Here is a 26,836-nt window from a genome sequence, read left to right as displayed (position 1 = left end):
CCAGGGATCAATAAAGTACTTTCTCTTCTATTCTATTCTATACAGTGGAACCTCGTTTTACGAACATTTCATTTAACAAACTTTTCGGTTTACAAACCAGACCAAATAAAAATGGCTTTGGAGTACAAAGTTTGTTTCCTGTACGGACGTTTCATCCGCTAATTGTGTGCCTCGCAGCCCAGCCCTTTTGTGTCTGGGAGCATGGCCATTGTGGGCGGCCTAAACGATCCCCGGTGCTCATTCAGTCAGCACTGGGTTGCTTTTATGCTGCGTTGCCTTTGTACTGGAACTTTCAGCTGGAACGCTCCAACAATAATATAAACTTCTGTAATATCCGTTATTACCACTTCTGACTATTACTGTAGCACTAAATCAGCCATATAGGATGTATTGTTGGACATTTGTATATGGCTATGTTACTGTAGTGTAAATAACTTTTTCATGTGTTTTGTATGTTCTACTTAGCTAGCAATAGCATTTGTGTTTTCTCTTCATTCACCGTGTTTGAAGGTTGCAGGAGTAGGGTTGAAGCGATTTATCGATAGACTGATTTAAAGTCCTAAATTTCAAGTGTATCAATCTATGCTCAGCAAGTTTGCCTTCTAGAAAATAGATATCGATCCAAGATCGTTTCAAAAAGGAAACGATCGATTTTATCATTTAATGTTAAGTTATCAAAACAAAAATGCCCTATGTGGTCGAGAAAGGTCATTGCAAACGCCACAAGACAATATCATAAATTACAACACAAATCTTTCCGCTACAGCACGGTTGCAAAAAGCCACAACAAATAAAACAACATGCTACAAAATATGCGACTGACACAATGAAAGTGACAGCGGAGCAAGTTACGGCGACGCACCAACTTCTGGAAAACAAAGAGAAGTCATTTAATGAGAAACAAATAAATAAAATAAATGGATGAAGGAAGCTAAGGAAACCAACACAATCAACAGGGAGGAGGTGGCCTACATGTCTCTGCATACCTTGGATGCTGTCCTTCATGGGCGACGCCAAGGGGGAGAACAGATACTCTATGGCCAGGTGCAGGTAAATCTACTTTTAAAATGTTGGTTACTGTACTTTGATTGAAAATTGCTCAAATAGTGAAAATGACAACAGAAAATGTTTCCTCTTGTTGATTCAACCTAAAATGTTGGTTGCACTTTATTCAAATAAGATGTGAATGCATTGGCCATTAATTGTTTACTTGTTTTTTTTTATCCATCATCTATTTATAGCTAACTCACCTATACAAGAAATAACAGAAATATAGGAAACCTGCAGTGTCCAGTATCCAGTAGTTTAGTTTTTGGGTAAAAAATACTGAATCGATTTTAACTTACTGAATTGTTTTGGATTATATCTTTCTAAAACAACTGAGATTGTCCCAAAATCGTATTAGCAACCACAAATATCAAATCAAATCATTGTTAAAATTAATCTTCACACCACTAAGGAGTTCATACTTTCCATAAGTTGTTATATATATACATATATATATATATATATATATATATATATATATATATATATATATATACTTAGTGCAATAATAGCTTTTGCGGATGTGGCCATCTTGATTTCCAACCTCCTAACTGGAATGTTCATAACTGTGACATCAATCCCTGCTCTGACTTTCAACTTTAGAGGTCAATATATATATATATATATATATATATATATATATATATATATATATATATATATATATATATATATGTCTTGATTGGATTATCCAGAGAATAGTGCTCGATAGCGTGGTAGAGCGCAATATGTAGGTGTGGGAAAAAATCACAAGACTACTTCATCTCTACAGATCTGTTTCATGAGGGGTTCCCTCAATCATCAGGAGATTTTAATGGAAGCATTCACATACATGGTTTGTATAGAGCACAGAGTGGGTGGGTACAGGCAGGCGTAGGGTGTGGTGATTGGCTCATGTGTTACCTAGGAGGTGTTTCCGTCTGTGGCGGCATGTTGAAATGATTTCACTGCGCTTGTTGAGGGATGATAGATCTGGATGATATATAATAAACAGTTTCTCTTTTAAGCATAGGTTGCATCTTTTATTACCACTGTTGTAAGGTGTGCTGGATGCAAGAATTTGCCATGTTATTGAATATTCAACATTATCGTGTTTGAGGTTCCAAATATGTTTGCTGAGTTCTGTAGAATTCTGCAAAGTCTGGTTTCTAAAGGAGGCGTTGTGATTATTCCATCTTGTTTTGAACGCTCCTTCGGTTAATCCTACGTACGTGTCGGATGTGTTAATGTCCTTGCGTATTACCTTTGCTTGGTAAACGACTGATGTCTGTAAGCACCTTCCGTTGAGAGGGCAATCAGGTTTCTTGCGACAGTTACATTCATTATTGGTTTCAGAGTCGTTTAGTCTGGGGGTAGGCAGTCCTTTTGCAATTGCTTTGTTGTGGTTTGAAATGATTTGTTGCATGTTATTCATACAGCTGTAGCTCAATTTAATGTTGTTCTTGTTGAATATTTTTCTTAGGGTGTTGCCTTTGGGGAAGTGTTTGTCGATCAGAGTGAGGAACTTGCGGCCGATGTTGGTTGAGACGTCTTTGCTGAATGGCGGATTGTACCAGATGATGTTGTTTCGTTTTCTGCTCTTTTTTGGTTGGTTTCCTGGAGTGGGTTCATAGGTGAGGGTGAAGTTGTATCCGCTTTCATCAAGTGCTTTCTGGTACGGGGGGGTTGCTTGGTCGAATTCAGCTTTGCTGGATGACAGCATCGATAGCCTTTTATTAATTCCGGTAGGTATTCTTTTCGTGGTGGTGGGTGGGTGGTTGCTGTCATGGTGCACGTATTGGAGTGTTGTGTTGGGTTTCGTGAATGGTTGGTAGCTGTTATTTCTCAGGTTGAAAGTGACGTCGAGGAAGTTGACGGTTTGCTTGTTGGCTTCAATCGTGATCCGTAGGCCGTTTTCTTTGAAGATTTGGCATATGCGCTTCTTGGTGTTCTCGCTGCTCCTTGGCGAGGCGCGGCACACTGCCAGTCCGTCATCACGGTAAATACCAAGGTTCAGGTTGAGGCTAGCAAGCTGGGAGAGGAGGAAACTCCCAACGAGTTCGCATGTTTCTGCTCCGTCAAAACTCCCCATAGTAACGTCAAATGTTGAATTGTTCTTTTTTTGCCATGGTGTACTGTTGTGGATGAGTATGGAGTTCTTTGCGTGGATGATGATGTTTCTTTCGTTGCCTGTGATTGAGTCGTAGTCCGAGGCGAAGTTTAGTGCTTGGGTCAGTAGGTCTTGCGTGATGGAAGGGTAAAATTCTTCGATGTCGAAGGAGATAAAGTTGTGTTGTTGTTTGTCTTGGATGTTGTTAAACCATTTGATTACTACCCCCAGACTAAACGACTCTGAAACCAATAATGAATGTAACTGTCGCAAGAAACCTGATTGCCCTCTCAACGGAAGGTGCTTACAGACATCAGTCGTTTACCAAGCAAAGGTAATACGCAAGGACATTAACACATCCGACACATACGTAGGATTAACCGAAGGAGCGTTCAAAACAAGATGGAATAATCACAACGCCTCCTTTAGAAACCAGACTTTGCAGAATTCTACAGAACTCAGCAAACACATTTGGAACCTCAAAGACAATAATGTTGAATATTCAATAACATGGCAAATTCTTGCATCCAGCACACCTTCCAACAGTGGTAATAAAAGATGCAACCTATGCTTAAAAGAGAAACTGTTTATTATATATCATCCAGATCTATCATCCCTCAACAAGCGCAGTGAAATCATTTCAACATGCCACCACAGACGGAAACACCTCCTAGGTAACACATGAGCCAATCACCACACCCTACGCCTGCCTGTACCCACCCACTCTGTGCTCTATATAAACCATTGTATGTGAATGCCTCCATTAAAATTTCCTGATGATTGAGGGAACCCCTCATGAAACAGATCTGTAGAGATGAAGTAGTCTTGTGATTTTTTCCCACACCTACCTACATATATATATATATATATATATATATATATATACATATATATATATATATATATATATATATATATATATATATATACATACATATACATATATATATATATACATATATATATATATGTATATATATATATATATATATATATATATATATATGTATATATATATATATATATATATATATATATATATATATATATGTATATATATATATATATATATATATTTTTTTTTTTTTTTGCATTTTCACAACTTTTTTTTCTTTAGGTTTGCGAGCTCAATATGAGTCCAAATAAAGCAATGAACAAGTGATGTGTCATTTTAAACCATTCAGTGTTGTCGACAATGCCTCACTGCCTCCCTTACGCAGCACGCAAAGAAGATTGACCAAAAAGGTAGAGTGGATTTTATATTTCATTTTTAATCATTGTAGCGACCCGGCTGTTAAAGTTAATGAACTTGTGCAATTTCTAACTGTGTGTATGCGTCTATGTAGGCAGGGATAGCTGTTTTGGCTTTGTTAATAAATACAACCTTGATCCATCCTACTTCTTGTTATGTTTTTTTGACATAGAGTACTATTTAGCACTGTATATTCAGGGTGTACGTCGCCTTCCGCCAGATTGTAGCTGAGATAGGCACCAGTGCCGCCCGCGACCCCAAAGGAAATACGCGGTAGGAAATGGATTGATGGATGGATATTATGTTCTAACTGTACAAACTTTAACTTTTTTCGAGGCTGGAATTCATTATTCATGTTTACATTGTTTTTTACGGACAAAGTTGCGTCAATATATGAACTTTTCAGTTTATTAATTATATTTCAAGAACCAATCAAGTTCGTATGTTGAGGTTTGTCTGTACTTAATGTATACCTAATTTCTGTACCACTGAAATAATAGTAACTATAAATTAAGAATAAATGTTAATTTACCAGTTTGTCAGTCTGGTAATTACCGTTTAGATTGGCATCTGGTAATGAGTTTCGGTAAACGTCCCGAGTACTAAAGAGCTTAGCAGCACATTACGGTTGGAGCCATCCATCAATCCATCTATTTTTCTATTTTCTACCGCTTGTCCCTTTCAGGGTCGCGGTGGTGCTGGAGCCTATCTCAGCTGCATTCGGGTGGTAGGCACAACTAGTCAATTAGTTTTAGGCCCATACAAGCATGAAGATTTTTTTCGTTGTGTTTATGATTTATAGTTTATGGCTTTGGTGCATAGAGGGTTTGAATGCCGGCCAATATAAGTTTTTTTTTTTTTTTCAATTTATTTCACACCAATGATAACATATAATCCAAGGGGATATTTTAATTATTTTGTTAATGGTGTCATATTGTTGCATTAATAGTGTATTTATTGTTTTTGTTTCCCTTAAATATTTGCCCTGTGTTTTATTGTGGAAACAATCTTGATGAAAAAATTAAAGGGCAAAATAATTTTATGTTAGTATGGGCGCTTTGTTTTACTTGCTATCAGATCATTACCATTTTTTTTTCAATATCAGCTGACCGTAACAATTACTATTTAAACAAGTTATTAAACAAATGTCATATTCAGAGTTTAGCAATTATTTTTACTTTGGCAAATATGCATGATACCAACTAATGACGCATTTACAACACTTATTGTGTTTGGCTGTTGTTAATTAAATACTTCGCCAGGCTTGGCTAATGCTTTGTTTTTCTTTGTTGACTCTTATCTTGAATGCAGACAGGGATTGTTTTTCTTTCAAAGACATTTGAATGCAAATTAATTATCCCCCTGTGCTTTTTTTTCTGTTTTAACTCTGCTTTTCCCTGTGTGTTTTACCCAATATGGAAGCTGAAACAGTGTGTTATAAGTTAAGTGCAGCGTTTCAGGTAAGCAAAGTAACCATCATTAGCAGGGATCTGTAGTATTATTATTTATTAATATATTATATCATATATATATATATATATATATATATATATATATATATATATATATATATATATATATATATATATATATACATACATATATCAAATATTGCTGAATTTCCCCCAGGGATCAATAAAGTACTTTCTATTCTATTCTATTCTATATCACCATTCGGCCGGAAAATACCGGAATATTAGTTTTGGTCTATATCGTCCAGGACTACTTGGGGATAACCTTGAATAGGGGAATAGGGCTGTAAAAATAATCTAATTTAGATTTTTATGGCTCCTCATGGCCATGAAAATATAATTAAAAAAAAAAAAAGATTATTGGGCGTGAAACGGATGAAGAGCGAATGGGTGAAAAAAACACCATGTCTACGAGAAGTTTGGAATCTTCCATGGTTGTCAACGTATTTTTCGGACTATAAGTCGCAGTTTTTTTCATAGTTTGGCCAGGGGTGCGACATATACTCCGGAGCGACTTATGTGTGAAATTATTAACACATTACCGTAAAATATAAAATAATATTATTTAATTAATTTGCGGAAGAGACGAAGAAAATGTCAGCAATCGTCATACACACGTCAGCAAACGTCACACACACGTCAACCAACAAGAATTCGGCGGGGGAGGGTCATGACAGAAGTGCATTGTGGGTCTTGGAATGCAAACTGCTATATGCTACTGCTGTAGCCATTAAAATGGATCATTTCATCGTTGGAGTAACTTATAAAAACTGAGAAGGGCTGAACAAAAATGGCACCGAAAAGGAAATCATGTACTGCAGATTACAAGCTGGACGTAGTGAAATATGCAACAGAAAACCACAAGAGGAAGCGGCGCATACCTTTGGAGTTGGCAGAGTTGTTTAGAAGCGACATCGAGGAAGAAGATTTCATCGGATTTATCGATTAAGAGTGACAGATTGTTTGGTAAACGTGTAGGATGTTCTAGATGTTATAGTTATTTGAATGACTCTTACCATAATATGTTACCTCAACATACCAGGCACCTTCTCAGTTGGTTATTTATGCGTCATATAACGTACACTTATTCAGCCAGTTGTTCACTATTCTTTATTTATTTTAAATTGCCTTTCAAATGTCTATTCTTGGTGTTGGATTTGATCAAATAAATTTCCCCCCAAAATGTGACTTATATTCCAGTGCGAGATATATATGTTTTTTTCCTTCTTGATTATGCATTTTCGGCCGGTGTGACTTACAAATCGAAGAAATAGGTACTTTTTATTTGACACAGCGCTAGTATGACTAATCAATAATCATTAAGCTTACCAAAAGAAAATAAGGCATATGACTTCGACGATAACATAAATGCTGACAAAATCATAGAATTGGCCAATAAAACGGAGATAACTGAATTACTTTTCAGGTTGACCTATGACGTCACACCAGGATTTTCGGATCCTTACAACTTGTTTTAGCTGACGTCCGCTGTAATATTGGCACGGATTACAAATATTACATCTTTAATGGCAATGCTGATGTTAAGTAGCAGACAGCATGAAGAAATGATCTTGGATTCCGCTACAAATATGACGTTACTACCAAGAATGCAGCTGAGGCTCCAGCACTCACCGCGACCCCAAAAAGGACAAGCGGTAGGAAATGGATGGATGGATGGATGGATGGATGGATATTACAGTGAAACCCGTTTAAATCGGTCTCAATCCTGTCCACACATCTGAGTCGACTAACTCACCAAGGCCTGCCTGGTCCACGGTGTTCTCTTATTAATATAAAGTGCTGCCTTCAAGGGGTCATATTATGATTTTGTAACATAAAAAACATAACATGTAACGGTGGTTCTTTGGTCAAAATTCTGCATAAATGATGTTTTACAGACCATCTTCAAACCGCATTCTGACCGTCTCTGGGATGCGGCGTTTGGTTGTGGTCTTATTTACGTGCCTCCAGATCAACTCGTTTGGTTCGTTGGTTGAAATTTATTTCAGACGTGTATACAGTACCAATATGATACATCACATATTTTACATATTTTCATTTTTTCTTTACAAAGGAGTCTGAAGATGCAAGGCTTATTGGAGCCTTCCCCTTTTCCAATTAATAGCAATTACTAACAGTAACAGTTTATCATAATTCTTTTTCCTTGTACTTTGAGAACACTTGTTTGATCAAACTCCTACAATGGATCATATTCGTACATTAATTGATTTATTTCCTTTGGCCATTCCATTATATTATATCTAAAAAAAAATATGTAATAAAGCGTGTTGTACGTGCATACAAATGTTTTGAATTAATTAAGTCTCTAAGATTATATTTTTCTTCTTTTGTTGAGAAGAATTGCTGCACATTCTTGGGTAGCATGTTATAGTTTGCTTGTGCATACCGATAGCTGTTTGTAAATGCACCAAATCGTTGAATTTCAATGTTTTTGATTTAATAAATAAAGGGTTTGTATGTTCTCCATATTCTACATTACAGTATTTATTACGTTAACTGACCTTTTTTGTAACACGGTTATTGAATTTTGGCACTTCCATGTGGAGTCTACTGACAGATATACTATAAGTTAGAACTATTCGCTACTTTGTATTAGAATGGCAACAGCGAAGGATGTAAGAGGATAGAGAAAGCGAAGGAACTTATTGACTACGTCGGACTACAATGGCATACTTGTACGAAAGCTCTTCACGTAAAACTTTACAATATACGGAGATATCCGCTCATGTCCCCTATTAAAAAACCTCACAAGTTGGGCAAAAATTACAAACAGCTCATTTGGAAGAAGTATAAAGGAAGGCAAGATTATAAATACTGTATCTCTGCCATGCCTCCATGGTTTGATTAACAAATTTAAGGAATTATGCACATCCCAAATACAATAAAACAAGTACCAACAGGTAAGAAAGGTTGGTTTACTATAATAGGACCCCTTTTAGTCTACATCCACATACTTGGTCCATTGCTAATGTCAAAATAAAATCTGGGACCCAAAACTGTAATTTCTTTGAAAAATGGGTCAGTTTATGTTGACATGTGTTGTAGTATTGTTAACTTTCTGATTATCGTTAAGCATCATTAAAGTACAAAAGCAAAATAAATACTGTATAGTCACACCAGAGCCAACCCTACCTAAATTGGAGCCCTTCAGCAGAATTTTAGGTTGACTCCCCACACCAGACCCCATGACAGCATTTTTCATTTATGAGACACAATTTTCATACTTTTAAAATGTAACTTGACATATTTTTGTACTAAAAAAAATGAATGGAAAACATTTTTTAAATATCCTACATTTCAGTGCAAAATAATAAATTATATTCTTATTGACAGAGCAGTAAGGAGCTTGGGATATGTTTGCTGTAAAATTGTATATGAAGCGCCCTGTCATTCATTAATTGATATCTCACATGCACTTTTTCACGCAAAAACAGGATATGCCAACAGATTTCAGCTCCCTACACACAGAGCGTGATCTGCATATAGAGAAGAGAGACACGAAGTTCCACGGTATTAAAAACGCACAGTGACTTCTTGTTTCGTACAAAGTAAGCTTCAAATTAAAAGCACGACAGTATAAACAGGGATTCCACCACAAAAACAAAACACAATACAAATTATTACAGCAGCACTTCTATTAGATAGGAATATTAAAAATAGGGTTGTCAAAGTTGCACGTTATCGCAAAAAAGCATTGCATGAAACATGCGGAAACGCAGATTCAGGAATCAGGCAATTATTTTGACTGCACATGCTCCTTTACCTTAACAGTGGAAGTTACCTGAAATATATCACAGGTTGTTATACGGTCAGTGATCAAGTCAATGCATACGCTCGTGCAAAGATAAGTGAGGTGTGCTCGCTGATACATTTCACGTCAAAATACACCCTGATCGGACTTCAGATAAATTTACAGGATTAAATAATGTGCATTCAAGTAAAACATTAAAAATGTTCAGGTATAACAGTCTGACAAAAAATGCATTGTGTCAAAGCTATTGGGGTTTCTTCAAAGTTAATTATGCAAGTAAATTCAAAAGTGTGATTAATCATATTTAAAATATGTATTGTTTTGCAGCACTAATAAACACAAAGAAAACCTAAATGGAGAAAAAAACATGTCAACAAACCACTCTATAGTCAAAACATATATAAGGTATAATTGGCCATTGCCCTTATGTATCTGGCTTAAATAAATGTGCAAGAAATAGTTTCGATTTTGGTTATGTCAACAACCGCTTTTGTTGACGTTAGTCAGTCCAGCCGTGGGACAGAGTTGACTTAAATACGTTCCACTGTACAGTAAAATTTGGACCAACCACATTTTTAAATAATGTGAACTATTAATTGAGGGTGCTACTGTTGTTAACACGATAAGACTTGTTTTGCTCCATGCTTACTTGGCAATTCTTACTAACCTTTTCCGCAGACAAGGCAACGATGGGGCCTGTCCCCAGTGTGCAATCTTTCATGGGATTTGAGGGTGTGCGGGTCTCTCAAAGATTTTCCACAGTAGCTACAGAGAAAACCACCCCTGGTGTGGGAGAGCATGTGGCGACAAAGTTCGGCTTTCTGAGAGAAACTCAAGTCGCATTCGGAGCAGCGAAATGGCCTTTCTCCATTGTGAATTCGCAAATGGCTATCAAAGTTCCCTGAGAATGACAAAGACAAACAATTAAAAGGCTCAGAAACACATAGTGGGTTAAACATATTGGAATTTGTTAAGGGGCGGAGGTTACAGTTGAAAGCCACTATGGGGCCAACAAAAACTGCGAGTACAAGCACTTTGATAGGGAAGGTTAGAGACAGTATTACATTCAAATAAAAATTCAACAAGGTGGTGTCTATGTTGATCTACCCTCCCTCCTCTGGTCATCGCTGTCATTTCCAACAAAAGCCTTAAATTTAGGTAAATGTAATGTTAATTGTTAATTTATCCAGTTCATTCATCATTTATATGTATTCAACAATGGCTTATACAACTAAAATTGTTCTCTTTAAAATGTGTTTTATGTTCATATTTTTGAGTGTCTGGAAGAGATTAATTGGATTTACATTATCTCTTTGCGTCAGTTGTCGTTTGACCATTTGGAACAGTTTACCAACAAAAATCAAAGTACCACAGTAGTTTTTACACTATACAGTGGGACCCATTAAAGTTGTTCCCTCTTACGTCAATAGCATCAAGAATCGTTTTCTTCTTTTAATTAAAAAGTCCCTGTTAAGGTCAAAATTTACATAAAATTTGAGACACAAAGGGGTTATTCGTCCATCCATTAATTTTCTTCTGCTTATCCAAAGTCGGGTCGGGGTGGCAGCAGCCTAAGCAGAGAAGCCCTGACTTCCCTCTCCCCAGCTCCTCTTGGGGGATCCCAAAGCATTCCCAGGCCAGCTTCGAGACAGTCTACCCAAAGTGTCCTGGGTCTTCTCTGTGCCCTCCTACCGGCTGGACATGGCCTAAACACCTCCCCAGGGAGGTGTCCAGGGGCATCCTGACCAGATGCCTTAACCACCTCATCTGGCTCTTCTGGACGTGGAGGAGCAGTGACTTTACTCTGAGCTCCAAATGAATGACAAAGCTTCTGACACCATCTCTAAAAGAAAGCCCCGCCACCAGACGAGGGAAACTCATTTCGGTTGCTTGTAACCATGATCGTGTCTTTTAGTCAAAACTCAAAGCTCATGAAAATAGGTCAGGATTGGAACGTCGATTGACCGGTAAATTGAGAGCTTTGCGTTCCTGCTCAGCTCCTACTTAACCACGACGGATCAATACAGGGTCTGCATCATTGCATGTGCCGCACAGAGCCGCCTGCTGATCTCACGATCCACTTTTCCCTCACTTATGAACAAGACTCTGAGGTACTTTAACTCCTTGACTTGGGCCAAGATCTCTTCCCCGTCCCGGAGATGGCACTCTACCCTTTACGGGCGAGAACCATGGACTTGGACTTAGAGGTGCTGATTCTCATCTCAGTCGCTTCACACTTAGCTGTGAACAGGTCCAGTGAGAGCTGAAGATCCTGGCCAGATGACACCAGCAAGACCACATTATCTGCAAAATGCTAAGACCTAATCCTCCTGCCACCAAACCAGATCCCCTCAATGCCCTGACTGCGCCTGGAGATTCTGCCAAGAAAAGTTATGAACAGAATCGGTGACAAAGGGCAGCCCTGGAGGAGTACAACCCTCACTGAAAATGGGTTCAACTTTCTGCCAGCAATGCAGACCAAGCTCTGACACCGATCATAAAGGGAGCGAACCACCACAATCAGGCGGTCCGCTACTCCATATTCTCTAAACACTCCCAAACAGGCTTTCCCAAAGGACACTGTCAAATGCCTTTTCCAAGTCCCCAAAGGACATGTAGACTCGTTGGGCGAACTCCCATGCACCCTTGAGGATCCTGCTGAGAGTATAGAGCTGGTCCACAGTTACACTGCTCCTCCTTAATCCGAGGTTCGACCATGTGGTGTAGCCTTCTTTCCAGTACAACTTAAAGGTTGAGGAATGTGATCCCACGATAGTTGGAGCACACCGTCCAATTACCCTTCTTGAAGAGAGGAACTACCTCTCAGGTCTGCCAATCCAGAGGCACCGTCCCTGATGTCCAACCAATGCTACAGAATCTCGTGATCCAAGATAGCCCCACAGCATCCCGAGCCTTAAAGAACTCCGGGCGGATCTCATTCACCCTCGGGGCCCTTCCATTGCTGAGCTTTTGAACTACCTTGGCAACCTCAGCCCCAGGAATGGAAGAGCCCACCACAGCATCGCTTCCTCATTGAGAGACGTGTAGGTGGGATCGAGGAGGTCTAAAAAGTATTCCCTCTACTGATCAAAAACATCCAGAGTCGAGGTCAGCAGTGAACCATTTCCACCATATACGGTGTTGACAGTGCACTGTTCAGCCCTCCTGAAGTGGCAGATGGTAGTCCATAATCGCTTCAATGCCTTCTGGAAGTCGTTTTTCATGATTTCACTAAACTCATCCCATGTCTGAGTTTTTGCCTTTCTGACTGCCAAAGCCGCACAATGCTTGGCCTGTTCGTACCTGTTTGCTGCCTCCAGAGTCCCATGAGCCGAAAGGACCAGATCAGCATGATGGCATCTCTCATTGGGATTACCATTCGGACTCTTTATCCAGCACTTCCCTCGTGACATGTTCAAAGTTCTTACGGAGGTGGGAATAGAAATTCTCTTTGACGGGAGACTCTGCTAGATGTTCCCAACAGACCCTCACAATGCGTTTTGGGCTGCCATGTCTGACTGGCATCTTCTCCCACCATCAGAGGCTAGTCAACACCAGGTGGTGATTGGTTGAAGGCTCCGCCGAATGTCCAAAACATGGGACATCAAATCCGATGACACAACTACAAAGTCGATCATAGAATTGCAGCCTAAGGTGTCCTGGTGCTTTATCTTTGAACATGATGTTCATTACCGTTTATTCCCTTTGGGGTTGCGGCGGGCACTGGTGCCTATCGGGCGGAAGGCGGCGTACACCCTGGACAAGTCGCCACCTCATCGCAGGGCCAACACACGACTTGTCCTGGGTGTACTCCGCCTTCCGCCCGATTGTAGCTGAGATAGGCACCAGCCCCCCCCCGCAACCTCAAAGGGAGTAAGCGGTAGAAATGGATGGATGGATGATGTTCATTATTGATAATCTCCTGTGAGCACAAAAGTCTAATAACAAAACACCACTCCGGTTCAGATCCGAGCGGCCGTTTCTCCCAATCAGGCCTCATCAGGTTTCACTGTCGCTGCCAATGTGAGCTTTGAAGTCCCCCCGCAGAAAAAGGGAATCACCTGTGGGAGCACTCTTCAGTAGTCCCTCTTGTGAGTCCGCAAAGGGCGGGTTGTCTAAATTACTGTTTGGTGCGTAGGTGCAAGGACAGTCAGGACCCGTCCCTGCACCCGCAGGCGCAGGGAAGCTACGCTCTTGTTTACTGGGTTAAAGTCCAACGTACAGGCTTTGAGCTGCTGGGTAGAAGAGAGTCCAAACCCTTGTGAGAGGACTGGTTACAAAGTCCTTGATGTGCGTCAAAGTAAGTCCAACTAAATCTAGCCAGAACTTCTCCACCTCGTGCACCAGCTCAGGCTCCATCCCTCCCAGCGAAATACATACCATGTCCCAAGAGCTATCTTATTTAGCTGGGGATCGAACCGCCCAGGGCCCTGCCTTCGGCTGCCGCCCAGCTCACACTTCACCCAACTTCTATTCCCTCTACTATGAGTGGTGAACCCATTGGAGTGTGGTCATTTTTACGTTGAATGTTAACGTGTGTTGTAATATTGCTGTGCAGGAATGTACAACATACAATCTAAAATGTTATGTTTCCGGGGTTTATCTTTTTTTTCAAATGCAAAGGTATGTATAGATTAATCCTCCATTACTTCATGACACAATATATTGTTGTTTCTTCAGGCTCAGACATCAGTGTCAATGTTACCTTTCTGACAGAAACTTTTCCCACAGTGTTGACAGATGTGAGGTTTCTCTCCTGTGTGGATCTTCATGTGATTCCTCAGAGAACCAGAGTTTGCTAGCAGCTTGGGGCAGAGGTTACACTGCAACTGAGAGAGAACCCCAAATTATTTTATTTCCTCTTTTTATGGTCTTGGTGTTAAACTACACTTCAGGGAGAATCCATGACTGGAATGAAAATTTAGAGTAGAGATGGTACATTAAATTTTTAAGCAGCACTGAGAGTCAAGCCTATATTATATTGTAAATTATGTCTGAAATTGTTTCATGCTTTACATGTTACATTTAGTAACATCACCTTTGCACAATTCAACATGTCGGAAAATGAGTAGGAAGAAGCAAAGCTTATTTCATTCTACCTGTTCTACATTTGTATGTATTACTGATAATTAATTCACACCATACACTTTACATGTTGAAACTTTCAATAATTCATGTTTATATTTTTAAATTAACAAATTGTGTAGCATGAAAAGCATTGATGTCTTAACACAAAGGCCCTTCCAACTAGTTGTTTTAGCTCTAAGAAGATTTTCCTAAACACAAGAGAGAGGAAAATGTGCATTTTTGTGAAAAGAGTTACCGTATTTTTCGGATTATAAGTCGCTCCGGAGTATACATCGCACAAGCCGAAAATGCATAAAAAAGAAGAAAAAAAAATATACCGTACTTTTCGGACTATAAGTCGCATTTTTTTTCATAGTTTGGGTGCGACTTATACTCAGGAGCGACTTATGTGTGAAATTAACACATTACCGTAAAATATTATATATTTAGCTCATTCACGTAAGAGACCAGACGTATAAGATTTCATGGGATTTAGCGATTAGGAGTGACAGATTGTTTGGTAAACGTATAGCATGTTCTAAATGTTAAAGTTATTTGAATGACTCTTACCATAATATATTACGTCAACATACCAGGCACGTTCTCAGTTGGTTATTTATGCGTCATATAACGTACGCTCATTCAGCCTGTTGTTCACTATTCTTTATTTACCATATTTCCTTGAATTGCCGCCATATAGTATGCCCCTGCCTGGATTTACTGCTGGGTCAAACTCGCTTCGCAAAATAATTAGCGCATGCTTAGTATTAAGTGACACTTCCCCTGTTACCATTTTCAAAATGGAGGAGGCTGATTTCAATACCGGAAATTTGAAATCGAATAAAGGGAAGAAGATTAAGAGCTATTCAGTAGGATTTAAGGTCCAAGCTATTGAATACCGGTATGCTAAAAAGAACAGTAAGCAGCTATGTTTTATTAATATACCTGTGGAGAGGTCGAGCCGACGGTCTGACAGACAGGCAGGGCACACGGATGGCGGCGAGGAGGCAGCGACGGCGAGCGAGCAGAGAGGAGGAGCGAAAGAGTGACCTGGACTGAGGTTTTATTGAAAAATAAACAAAGTCAAACTGCTCAAGCCATGTCCTTTCTTGGTGGTCCTGGGAACCCGCAAGACGACGGCTTGAGACCGTCACAATACCGTAGCTGCGTGTGTCAAATATGAGTCATTAAATGACTCCCGCCTCCTGGTGGTAAAGGGTGCTAGTGATCCTTCTTGCGACTACTCGGCTGCAGAAGAAGTGACAATGAGTGACGTGATATGTACGTGATATGACGTCATATCCGTATATGACGCGGGGGGTGCACGACGGACCTTTTAGGATGTAACACTCCTATGCTGGCTATGTAAACAACCGGGCTGAAATAAAGCATGTTCCAGTCCTAAATACCCAGTGTATTATTTATACAATAACACTTCCTGGTGGCAGCAGTGGGATAAAGAGATCACCCACGGAGCAGAACGAGAGGGGCAGTTGTCCGATGGTAAATTCTGTCGTTGCCCGCACTTGATGAGCGGAGCTAACTGATGGCAGCGGTCTGATAGCAGTTTTCTAAACTGGACTTTCAATCAAAGCAGGAGGTGATAAAGGAAGATCTCCATTGAGACAGAAAGGCTTTTAAAACTGAAGATAGATAAGGAAGACTTCTATAAACAAGTTATCGACGCTTTAGCTCAGAAGGAGTTGGCATGGACTTCATTTATAAGTAACGCTAAGACCATAATAACGTTTTTTTATAAATCACACTCAAATTAGTACTGCATGCTTTTGGTAAGTGCCGGAATGAGAAGAGGTTTTAAAATGATTAGCGCATGCTTACTTTTACCGCATGCCTTTGGTAAGCGCAGGAGTGAGAAGAAGTTTTAAATTAATTAGCGCCACGGGGGCAATTAAAGGAAATGCGGTATGTAAATCGCCTTTCAAATGTCTATTCTTGGTGTTGGGTTTTATCAAATAAATTTTCCCAAAAAATACGACTTATACTCTAGTGCGACTTATACCGGTATATGTTTTTTCCCTTCTTATCCATTTTCGGCAGGTGCGACTTATACTCCAGAGCGACTTATACACCGGAACGAGTTATACTCCGAAAAATAAGGTATACGTCGCACTGGAGCATAGGTCGCATTTTTGGGGGAAAGTTATTTGATCAAATCTAACACCAAAAATAGACATGTGAAATGCAATTTAAAATAAATAAAGAATAGTGAACAACAGGCTGAATAAGTGTACGTTATATGACGCATAAATAACCAACTGAGAAGGTGCCTGGTATGTTAACGTAACATATTATGGTAAGAGTCATTCAAATAACTATAACATATAGAACATGCTATACGTTTACCAAACAATCTGTCACTCCTAATCGATAAATCCGATGAAATCTTCTTCCTCGATGTCGCTTCTAAACAACTGCCAACTCCAAAGGTATGCGCCGCTTCCTCTTGTCGTTTTCTGCTGCATATTTCACTACGTCCAGCTTGTAATCTGCAGTACATGATTTCCTTTTCGGTGCCATTTTTGTTCAGCCCTTCTCAGTTTTTATAAGTTACTGCCAACGCTGAAATGATCCATTTTAATAGCAACGGCAGTAGCACATAACATATAGCAGTTAGCATCCCATGACCCACACAGTCACTTATGCCATGACCCTCCCCCACCGAATTCTTATTGGTTGACGTGTGTGTGAAGATTGCTGACATTTTCTTCATCTCTTCCGCGAATGAGATGAATAATATTTTTTAATATTTTACGGTAATGTGTTAATAATTTCACACATAAGTCGCTCCGGAGTATTTGTCGCACCCACGGCCAAACTATGAAAATAACTGCGACTTATAGTCCGAAAAATACGGTATATAACCCTTGCGGCCGTGAAAGTTCACAGGCCTGACTTGTGATTGGAGACGCGCAAGCACGGCAAGGAGAGGGGTTGTTATGTATGTGTGTGTGCGCGCAATGAGACATCTGCACTGGAGAGACATGGTGCTTTTTAACGCGGTAAGCCAACCATGAATACATCCAAAATAATATACATCTGAGAAGAAAATAGGGTTAAATTCTGCATGGACAGATTTATTTGCCCGTAGAATTAGAAAAAGATTACAACTTTCCAAAGTTCACAAGCTATTTTGTTTTGCGGTTCTGGACTTTTTTTTTCTCCTGTTAGATGAAGCAAAATGGCTCTTTTGGCAGTAAAGGTTTGCTTAGGCAGTGATGCAAGCAAGTAAGGATATAAGAAAGCAGGATTAAAAGTATAAAATAACCACATGAGAAAATAAAAAAATGACAAGCTTATGCAGTGATTAAGGAAAAAAATAAAAGTTAGTTAAAAAATAAGACTGAATACATTTTTGAAAAAGTTTGAATTGATAATGAATTGAAAAAGATAAATCCAAATGAGTAAACAGATTAACAATGAATAAACACATTAGTGAATACTGGAGAGAATGTATATACGGTATACATATTCCGCTTGACAAGTTATGACTTTAGTTTATCTTTCACATATTTCCTGTTTTGTGCTTTGGATTTGTTGCAGTAGTTCCTGTGTTGTTTTTTGTTCAATCTTGACTTCAGCAGCAAGTAGATCAAACTGCAGGCTGCAGACACTGTAGGGGAATGCACGTGTCGACAACAGGAGCGAAGCGCACTGACTTGACAGTCGAATATTTTCATCACAGATAATGGGATCTAATCAATTAATTAATGCAAAGGTGGGGTTATGGTTAATATGTATTTCAATTGTAGATGCTATATTGTTGTGCCAGCAATGACCAGTACAAACAATTACGTTTGTGTTCATTACATACAAAAAGCTGAACACACAATACTATCAACAACCAAAATAACAATCATAAGCTGTTTAATAACCATAATATGTCGTCGAAGTATGAATCAGCTAAATTTGGCAGTCACATGCATTGTACCAACCATCTTGGAACATATAAATGTCCAGTGTGGGGCAACACTACAGGGGGGATTGACATCAATAACCATTAGTAATTTTATTTCGGTCGAATTGCAGTTTTACCTTGTAATTGTGACAAATAGACTTTTTTTGTTGAATTGACAACATATGCTGGCTGCTGGTGGTGTTCTTACAGTATATTCCCTTCTTATTCTAAAAAATCCGCTGATTTGTGCTACAAAATGTTACCTTTGTAACAGAGAACCATATGTTTGGACTAAGGGTGATTTATCTAAAAAAGCTAAATATACTCAGAGGTGCCACTTTGTCTTTGTTGTTGTCTTTCTGTTTGCTTGTTTTCTTTTTTGTTTGGTAACATCCATCCATCCATCCATTTTCTACCGCTTATTCCCTTCGGGGTCGCAAGGGGCGCAAGTGCCTATCTCAGCTACTATCGGGCGGAAGCCGTGTACACCCTGGACAAGTCGCCACCTCATCACAGGGCCAACACAGCTAGACAGACAACATTCACAATCACATGTTGCGGTGTTTTTGTATTCGAATGGAGGCTGTTATTTAAGCCCTTCATTCTTTTTTCATGCACAGTTAATTTTGGACATTTTAAATTAGGATTGAATGTTTGTTTTGTGGGCAGCACGGTGGAGGAGGGGTTAGTGTGTCAGCCTCACAATACGAAGGTCCTGAGTAGTCCTGGGTTCAATCCCGGGCTCGGGATCTTTCTGTGTGGAGTTTGCGTGTTCTCCCCGTGACTGCATGGGTTCTCTCCGGGTACTACGGCTTCCTCCCACCTCCTAAAAACATGCACCTGGGGATGATTGGCAACACTAAATTGGCCCCAGTGTGTGAATGTGAGTGTAAATGTTGCCTGTCTATCCGTGTTGGCCCTGCGATGAGGTGGCGACTTATAGCTGAGATAGGCAACAACGCCCCTGCGACCCCAAAGGGAATAAGCAGTAGAAAATGGATGGATGGATGTTTGTTTTGTGCATTTAACAAATGAATATTTTGGGGTTGAAAAAACATTGCAAACTGCACTTTCAACTCAGCTGGGTTTGCAAATAGTTATTTTTTGTTCGTTCCATTATGCTCTTGCTATCTTGCTACTTGTACTGGTGTTGTAAGGAACCCTTGGCTTTCAATATCGCTGCACCTCCTGTTGCTCATCAGTTTCACTTTTTAGTAAAGACTTTGAGCTGCCTTTTTATGTCTACGTGCTGTGCTTACCTCCTTGTGACGCTGTCCTGCTCACCTGTGAGCTGTCAGACCCTTATTTGGAATTGTGACTTTTGTCAAGTTTATACCTTCTTGTCCACTTTTTTAGTGTCTTCTATTTTTATACCATGTTTTGCACCGTTTAATTTAATTTTTGTCAAGGTTCTTTGTGTATCCTGTTATTTTTTATGTGTGAGTAACGTATTCATTTAAATAGTTCATTAAACAGGCGTGCCCTTACTGTATGTCCTTGTAACCCTGGTGTGACACCACAACACATTTTAATAAAACATACGCATGATATTAAACATCTGACAGACAGGCAATTCATAGATAAACGCTGAATGTAGATTTGGCAATAAGCTATTAGTAAGGAATACATTTGTTTTGGTTTTCCTCTCACTATCATTATTATCATTGAGTGAAAGTAGAAATGAGATAGTTGCTTATTTGAAAATGTCAGCTTGTATAAAAAAAACAACATCCCACCTTTGGAGGCTGTGAGTAAATCAATCTGCTGCAGTGGAGAAGGCGGTGGATGCGCAGGGATGGTCGACGTGCAAATGCCTTGCCACAGTGCTCGCACACATACGGCTTGTTTCCAGTGTGGAGGACCAAGTGCTCTTTCAGGTCTCGCTTCAGGCCATAGGTCTTGTCACAGTGTGGACATGAAAACGGACGTTCCCCACGGTGGCTCAACTGGAGAGAGAGTAAACCCTTATTGTTAAGAGTAGTATATACAATGTACCAACCATGAGATCTAATCAATGAGATTGAAGTCTAAATTATTACCGTCTAGATATTTACAGATTTGAACCCTAACCCAAAGCTGAACATCGTTCATTATCTTAGCCAGCAAATAAATATCATGCTGTTGTGCAGATGAACCAATGTATTATCATTTCAACAGCAATTGTTCAGTGGGTAAATAGTGAGCCCATTTAATGACTAAGCATGTGGTCATCAAGGGACGAGTCCACAAAAAACAGACAAAACCCACACAGAATCTAAAAAAAGTTATTGTTTAGGAGCCGATTTAGCTGTCCATACCAGTAAAAAGAACTCTGAAGGCAGTAAATTGTTTCAGAAGACAGCAGCAGAGTTAAGGAAGGAATGGACAAATAGGGGGCAGATTGTAACTTTTACAATAAAACTTTTTTGGGGTAGTAAAAGTAATGTACTTACAGTTTATTTTTTTTTGGAATGATGGTATTGTCACCAAGGATCGTATCAGATAGTAGCGTGATAAGATATTTTGCAGTTCTTTTTTGGCCTCATTTTCATAAATAGCTGTATGTGTAAGTGTGTGTGTGTGAGTGTGTGTGTGCGTGTGTGTTTTTGTGTAAATCGGTTGTTTATATTCTTACATTGTTGATTGAATTATATGTATATATTGTGATAGGCTCCACTAACCCACGCGACTCACAGAGGGATAAGCAGTAGAAAATGTATGGATGGATGGATATATATCTTATTTATGCAAACAAAATCAGAGCATATGTTCTTGAAAACAAGAGAGCTTTGGGGGCCAAAAGCCAAAGGATTTAAATTAAGTATAGTTTTGACGATTGTAAGTAATAAAAGGGAATCATTTTTATATAATCCATCCATCCATCCATTTCCTACCACTTGTATCGTTGTTGTTTTTATTAGTTGTGTTAGTTATAGTTACTTTTTTCAATCAATATTGTTGTATTTACAGTATATAATGGTACATTGTTCACAAATAAGTTTGTTTCATAACTGTTTTTTTTTTGCCTAAAAGGTTGTTTCTAGTTTATTCAGATTAAAATGTTCCATCCATCCATCCATTTCTCTACCGCTTATTCCCTTCGGGGTCGCGGGGTACGCTGGACCCTATTTAAGCTACAATCGGGTTCATTCAAATTAAAAACAGGATCATTTAAAAAAAAAATTTAAATGTCAAGACAGTCAAGTCAGTAACACCAGTGTTTCCCATATGACTGCAATCTATCTGTGCTGTTTGGTTCCTATCAAAACGTCTAATTTGCATAACAGACCATGACGCATGTGAGCAAAAACATCAAGTCTTTTTTCCTTTTTTTTCATTCCGTCATAGACGAGCAAGACATATCCGCCTGTTAGTGCTTCAAAATTGGTCGTGGGGGTAAAGCATAACATTTATCACGCCAAATAAAACTCTGCCTAGGACCCCAATTTAGCCTGAGCATAACCATCTGCTTCTTCAGATTTGACAATTAATAGGGGTCTGAATATTCCCTCAATATAGTCAACACGTCGCTTAGTCGTTAACTTATTTTCTGCTTATGAGGTGTGCTAAAAAGCAGAGTTATGATGTCATCACATTTCTTTTCTACATAAATCTATTTGTGGCTGTCCAAATGTATTCATGGGGGCCCACCACAATTAAATAAATGTATGGGAAACACTGATCAGTATTGAATATACCGGCCCTGAATTTACTTAGTAATGGGTTGATACCAAAATTTGCAGCAATGCCTGACCATATTTGCCAACTGTATAAACACCATACATTGTACATATTAAACATTGATGTGGAGATAAAGGGATTAGTTGTGCAGTTGTGTTTAAAGAAAATCCAAAACTGACCCAAGGCAATGCTTATAGCTATTATATCTATGTTGTCAAAGGCCCTAAAGCTCCCACAAGATCTATCTAAATAACTGAGGCAACTCTACAAACTTAAAAAAGGAAGCCACTCCTATTGATGTGATGTACTGCAAGCTTTAAAGGTAAGAAATATTGTTTCAAGAAATGCATTCTTATGAATAGTTTGACAATTCTAAATTGCTTGACGACTGTGCATTTGCGAAATCCCAAAATATTCCAAATCTATCAGCTCATTTCTACCTGGTGGGCCTTGAAGCTCTCTGCAGAAGTGTAGTTTTTGCCGCACTCCTGGCAGGTGAAAGGTTTCTCTTCTGTGTGACTGAATTGGTGTTTCTTTAAGTGGCCAACCTGGTAGAACATTTTACTGCAGTTGGAACACCTGTAACGCCTCTCTCTCACCTCGGGAGCGTTGACGGCTGTATCAGTATTGGAAGTTGCCATGGAAACCGGCTCATCCGCAGAGGACTTGGCTGCCTCTGTGAGAGTCTCTATTAGCCCGTCCGTATGTCTGTCTGGATGAATAGGGAGTGCCTTAACTCGGTTGTTCAGACAGTGAAAGCGACGTGGTTTAGCAGCCAGCCGAGAACTAGCCCGGACAGAAGGCGCCTGACCACTTAAGATGGACTGTGACATGATGTCCTCAGTGGCCATGGCCCCGTTCAGGTGTTCATTTGTTGCAGTGGCTATTTGAGCCGTCAAGTTGTTGCTGTCCTCATTTCCCTCAAAGTTTGGATTTCTCTTAGACAAGATTACTCCAGCATTCAGTTTGCTTGACGGAATCTTTGAGAGTTTATAGATGTCCTCGTTCCGTCCTTCCTCATCCTTGAGTTGGTTATGTACTTCTTTGTCTTCCTTAACACTGTGTAGGCTAGTCACAAGCATTTCTGCATCCCTCGTGACTCTCATTCTCTGATTATCTGAAAATATAGAGTGAACATTTTAATTGACTGTAAAATGCAAACAATATAAATATTAGGGGTATAACGAATATATGTATTTGTAGTCATATCAAACATTACACTTGCAGTATTTCGGTAACTTTTTTGGATACATTGTATTTGTCAGAGTAGTTTTATTGCAACATAGGTTTTACTTGTACTTGGGAATTTTGTATTTTTGATCGCTACTTTCCTTTTAATCTATTGATTACTGCTTCCAAAGGCGTATTTAGTTTTTGCTTGTCAGGGATGGTATCATGACTCTTTTGCACCTATCCAAAAGTGAAATTTGGCTGTATTTTACCAATCAAACAGAGCCTGGCAATCTCATGACTGCATTCAAAGCATAGGCAGTCCCACACTGTAAAATGTTACATTATTATTATTATTAAACTATTGTGTGCGACAAGAAGCCGAACACCTCTATTCAATCAATGTTTAATTTGAATGCTACTAAATTAGTATATTATAAACTGTTTTCCGTGACAGTAGAAATGTTCACATTTGAGCCAACAATAATTCTACTTTGAACTAGAGAAACTAGATTTTTCTTGCTGCTCTTATTTATTAGATGCCTTTTACTGAATATGCACAAGCACTTTTTTTAATATTATGTTATTTAATGCTTTTTATACTGTATTCTTTGTTGTATGTACTGTATGTGATTGTAAACCCTGGAACGTGACTCTGGCACAAGCTCAACTCTTTGCCCACAATAGATCCAAATGGAGAGACCTGATTTCCACGGTTGGCTCTACGTGCCTTGATGTGCAAGAAAGAAAGAAAGAAAGAAAGAAAAATATGTGATTGTATGTCTACTTAAATGTTGGAGTCTGCAATGAAGCTTGATGAAAACATCCATACCTCGAGCCATTTTCTACCGCTTGTCCCATGTTACAGTAAATTGTATATATTTTTTTATGTTTTAGCTGCACATCTGCTAATAATAACCCTGTTATAATGTCATACATGAATTTAAAATGTGCATCTTTTGTGGTACCAGCTGTCCCCTCTCACACACACACCACACTTCGGTATCTCTTTCAAACTACTTTTTCCAGCTGCTTTTAAACCATCATCATATTCTCCCTATTTTCATGGATTAATGTCCTCTGTTTTAAAATTATTTTAACTTCCTTGGCTGGGGTTATCAACTCTGTCTGCTGTATGGTGCAGATTAGAAGTGCTATGCTTGACCTGTTCACCAAGTCAGTAATAGCTTGGTCATGTTTTGAATAATTCATTGAATTTCGTTTTAGCAATCTCCTTCACACACACGATCCCGTAGTGAAAACATTATAATTTAAAACATGTGTACACACGTACAATACTTAAGACCTTTAGCATATTACTATGTGGAATTAAATTATGGAATGGATTAAGTAAAGAAATCGAACAATGTAGCATGTACTAATATTATGTTGTTTAAGAAACTGTTCAAACTCAAAGTGTTTATAAAGTACAAGGAAGAAGAGTCCTGATAAACATCTTAAAAATTAAGATATTCTTAATTCATCTCATATTGTGAACTATACATTACTTAACTATTTATGGGGCGGCATAGCTCGGTTGGTAGAGCGGCCGTGCCAGCAACTTGAGGGTTGCAGGTTCGATTCCCGCTTCCGCCATCCTAGTCACTGCCGTTGTGTCCTTGGGCAAGACACTTTACCCACCTGCTCCCAGTGCCACCCACACTGGTTTAAATGTAACTTAGATATTGGGTTTCACTATGTAAAGCGCTTTGAGTCACTAGAGAAAAGCGCTATATAAATATAATTCAGTTCAATTCAGTTCAGATCCATGAGAACTTTACTTTTTGTTTTTTATTTATTTAATAATTATTTACTTATTTGTCATTGTATTTATTTATTTACTGATTTGTTTATTGTTATGTTACAGTATGAGTAGAAACATGTGTTAGTAGTTGTAATGACACAAAAAGGGGTAAGATTAAATAAACTGTGCTTCCTCCTACTACTGCGGACATGTTGTAATTAGAAACTGTAAATATGTGATGCATCATATCTTAATTGTATGCATGTCCGGAATAAAATAACACCAAAACCACCATAACTAACACCATGGTTGGAAAAACAAAGTTTTGTCGATCTCGAGCTATTAGCTATTGATAAACTAAGATTGAATGTTTTGGTCTGATCTTACAGGGTTCCCTGTGGCATTCGCAACGCCAACTAGCAAGAAGGAGGCTCGTAATCCAATTTTTTGCTCGCAACTTAAAGCATAACAATTAGCCAAAAGACAGCTTGTATCCCAAAAAACTCATAAAAATGGCAATTCGTATCTCGAGGTACCGCTGTATACTTACAGTCATGGTCAAAAGTCTACATACAATGTCATGGCTGTCTTTAGTTTCCAATAATTTCTACAACTCTTATTTTTTTTTTCTGATAGAATGATTGGAGCACATACTTTTTTGTCACAAAAAAACATTCATGAAGTTTGGTTCTTTTATGAATTTATTATGGGTCTACTGAAAATGTGACCAAATCTGCTCGGTCAAAAGTATACATACAGCAATGTTAATATTTGCTTACATGTCCCTTGGCAAGTTTCACTGCAATACGCCACTTTTGGTAGCCATCCACAAGCTTCTGGCAAGTTTCTGGTTGAATTTACGACCACTCCTCTTGACAAAATTGGTGCAGTTCAGCTAAATTTGTTGGTTTTCTGACATGGACTTGTTTCTTCAGCATTGTCCACATGTTCTCAATGAGGTTTAAGTCAGGACTTTGGGAAGGCCATTCTAAAACCTTAATTTTAGCCTGATTTAGCCATTACTTTACCATTTTTGACGTGTGTTTGGGGTCATTGTCCTGTTGGAACACCCAACTGTGCCCAAGACCCAATCTCCGGGCTGATGATTTTAGGTTCTACTGAAAAATTTGGAGGTAATGTTCCTTTTTCATTGTCCCATTTACTATGTGTAAATCACCAGTTCTATTGGCAGCAAAACAGGCCCAGAGCATATTACTACTACCACCATGCTTGACGGTAGGTTTGTGTTCCTGGGATTAAAGGCCTAACCTTTTCTCCTCCAAACATATTTCTGGATATTGTGGCCAATTTTTGTTTTAGCTTACCACAGATCTATACTTCAGAAGGTCTTATCTTTGTCCATGTGATCAGCAGCAAACCACAAGGTATCGCTTCTGGAGCAAGATCTTCCTTCTTGCATGCTAGCCTCTCAGTCCATGGCGATGCAAAACACGCTTGACTGTGGACACTGACACCTGTGTTCCAGCAGCTTGTAATTCATTGCAGACCTGCTTTTTGGTAGTTCTCGGTTGACTCTTGATCATCCTGACCAATTTTCTCTCAGCAGCAGGTGATAGCTTTCTTTCTGATTGTGGCAGTGACAAAACTGTGCCATGCACTTTATACTTATGAACAATCGTCTGCACA

At 39.0% G+C, this 26,836-nt stretch overlaps 1 protein-coding gene across 2 annotated transcripts in view; it reads right to left on the bottom strand.

Annotated features, from left to right (window-relative positions):
• The window catches only part of znf408 (zinc finger protein 408), a 64,949-nt gene that overhangs the window by 11,251 nt on the left and 26,862 nt on the right, over positions 1–26,836 (bottom strand). For both annotated transcript variants that reach the window (XM_061887030.1, XM_061887031.1), the window contains 4 exons: positions 22,716–23,392; positions 20,352–20,561; positions 14,338–14,461; positions 10,300–10,533 (listed from right to left, as the gene is read on the bottom strand). In XM_061887030.1, coding sequence (XP_061743014.1) covers positions 10,300–10,533; positions 14,338–14,461; positions 20,352–20,561; positions 22,716–23,392 — 1,245 coding nt within the window. The remainder of the gene's footprint in view (positions 1–10,299; positions 10,534–14,337; positions 14,462–20,351; positions 20,562–22,715; positions 23,393–26,836) is intronic.

This window comes from Nerophis ophidion, linkage group LG25, assembly GCF_033978795.1.
Source record: "Nerophis ophidion isolate RoL-2023_Sa linkage group LG25, RoL_Noph_v1.0, whole genome shotgun sequence".
Lineage (NCBI taxonomy): Eukaryota > Metazoa > Chordata > Actinopteri > Syngnathiformes > Syngnathidae > Nerophis > Nerophis ophidion.
The sequence above is the reverse complement of the archived record's forward strand: the minus strand, read 5'-3'. Positions and strand labels throughout refer to the sequence as shown.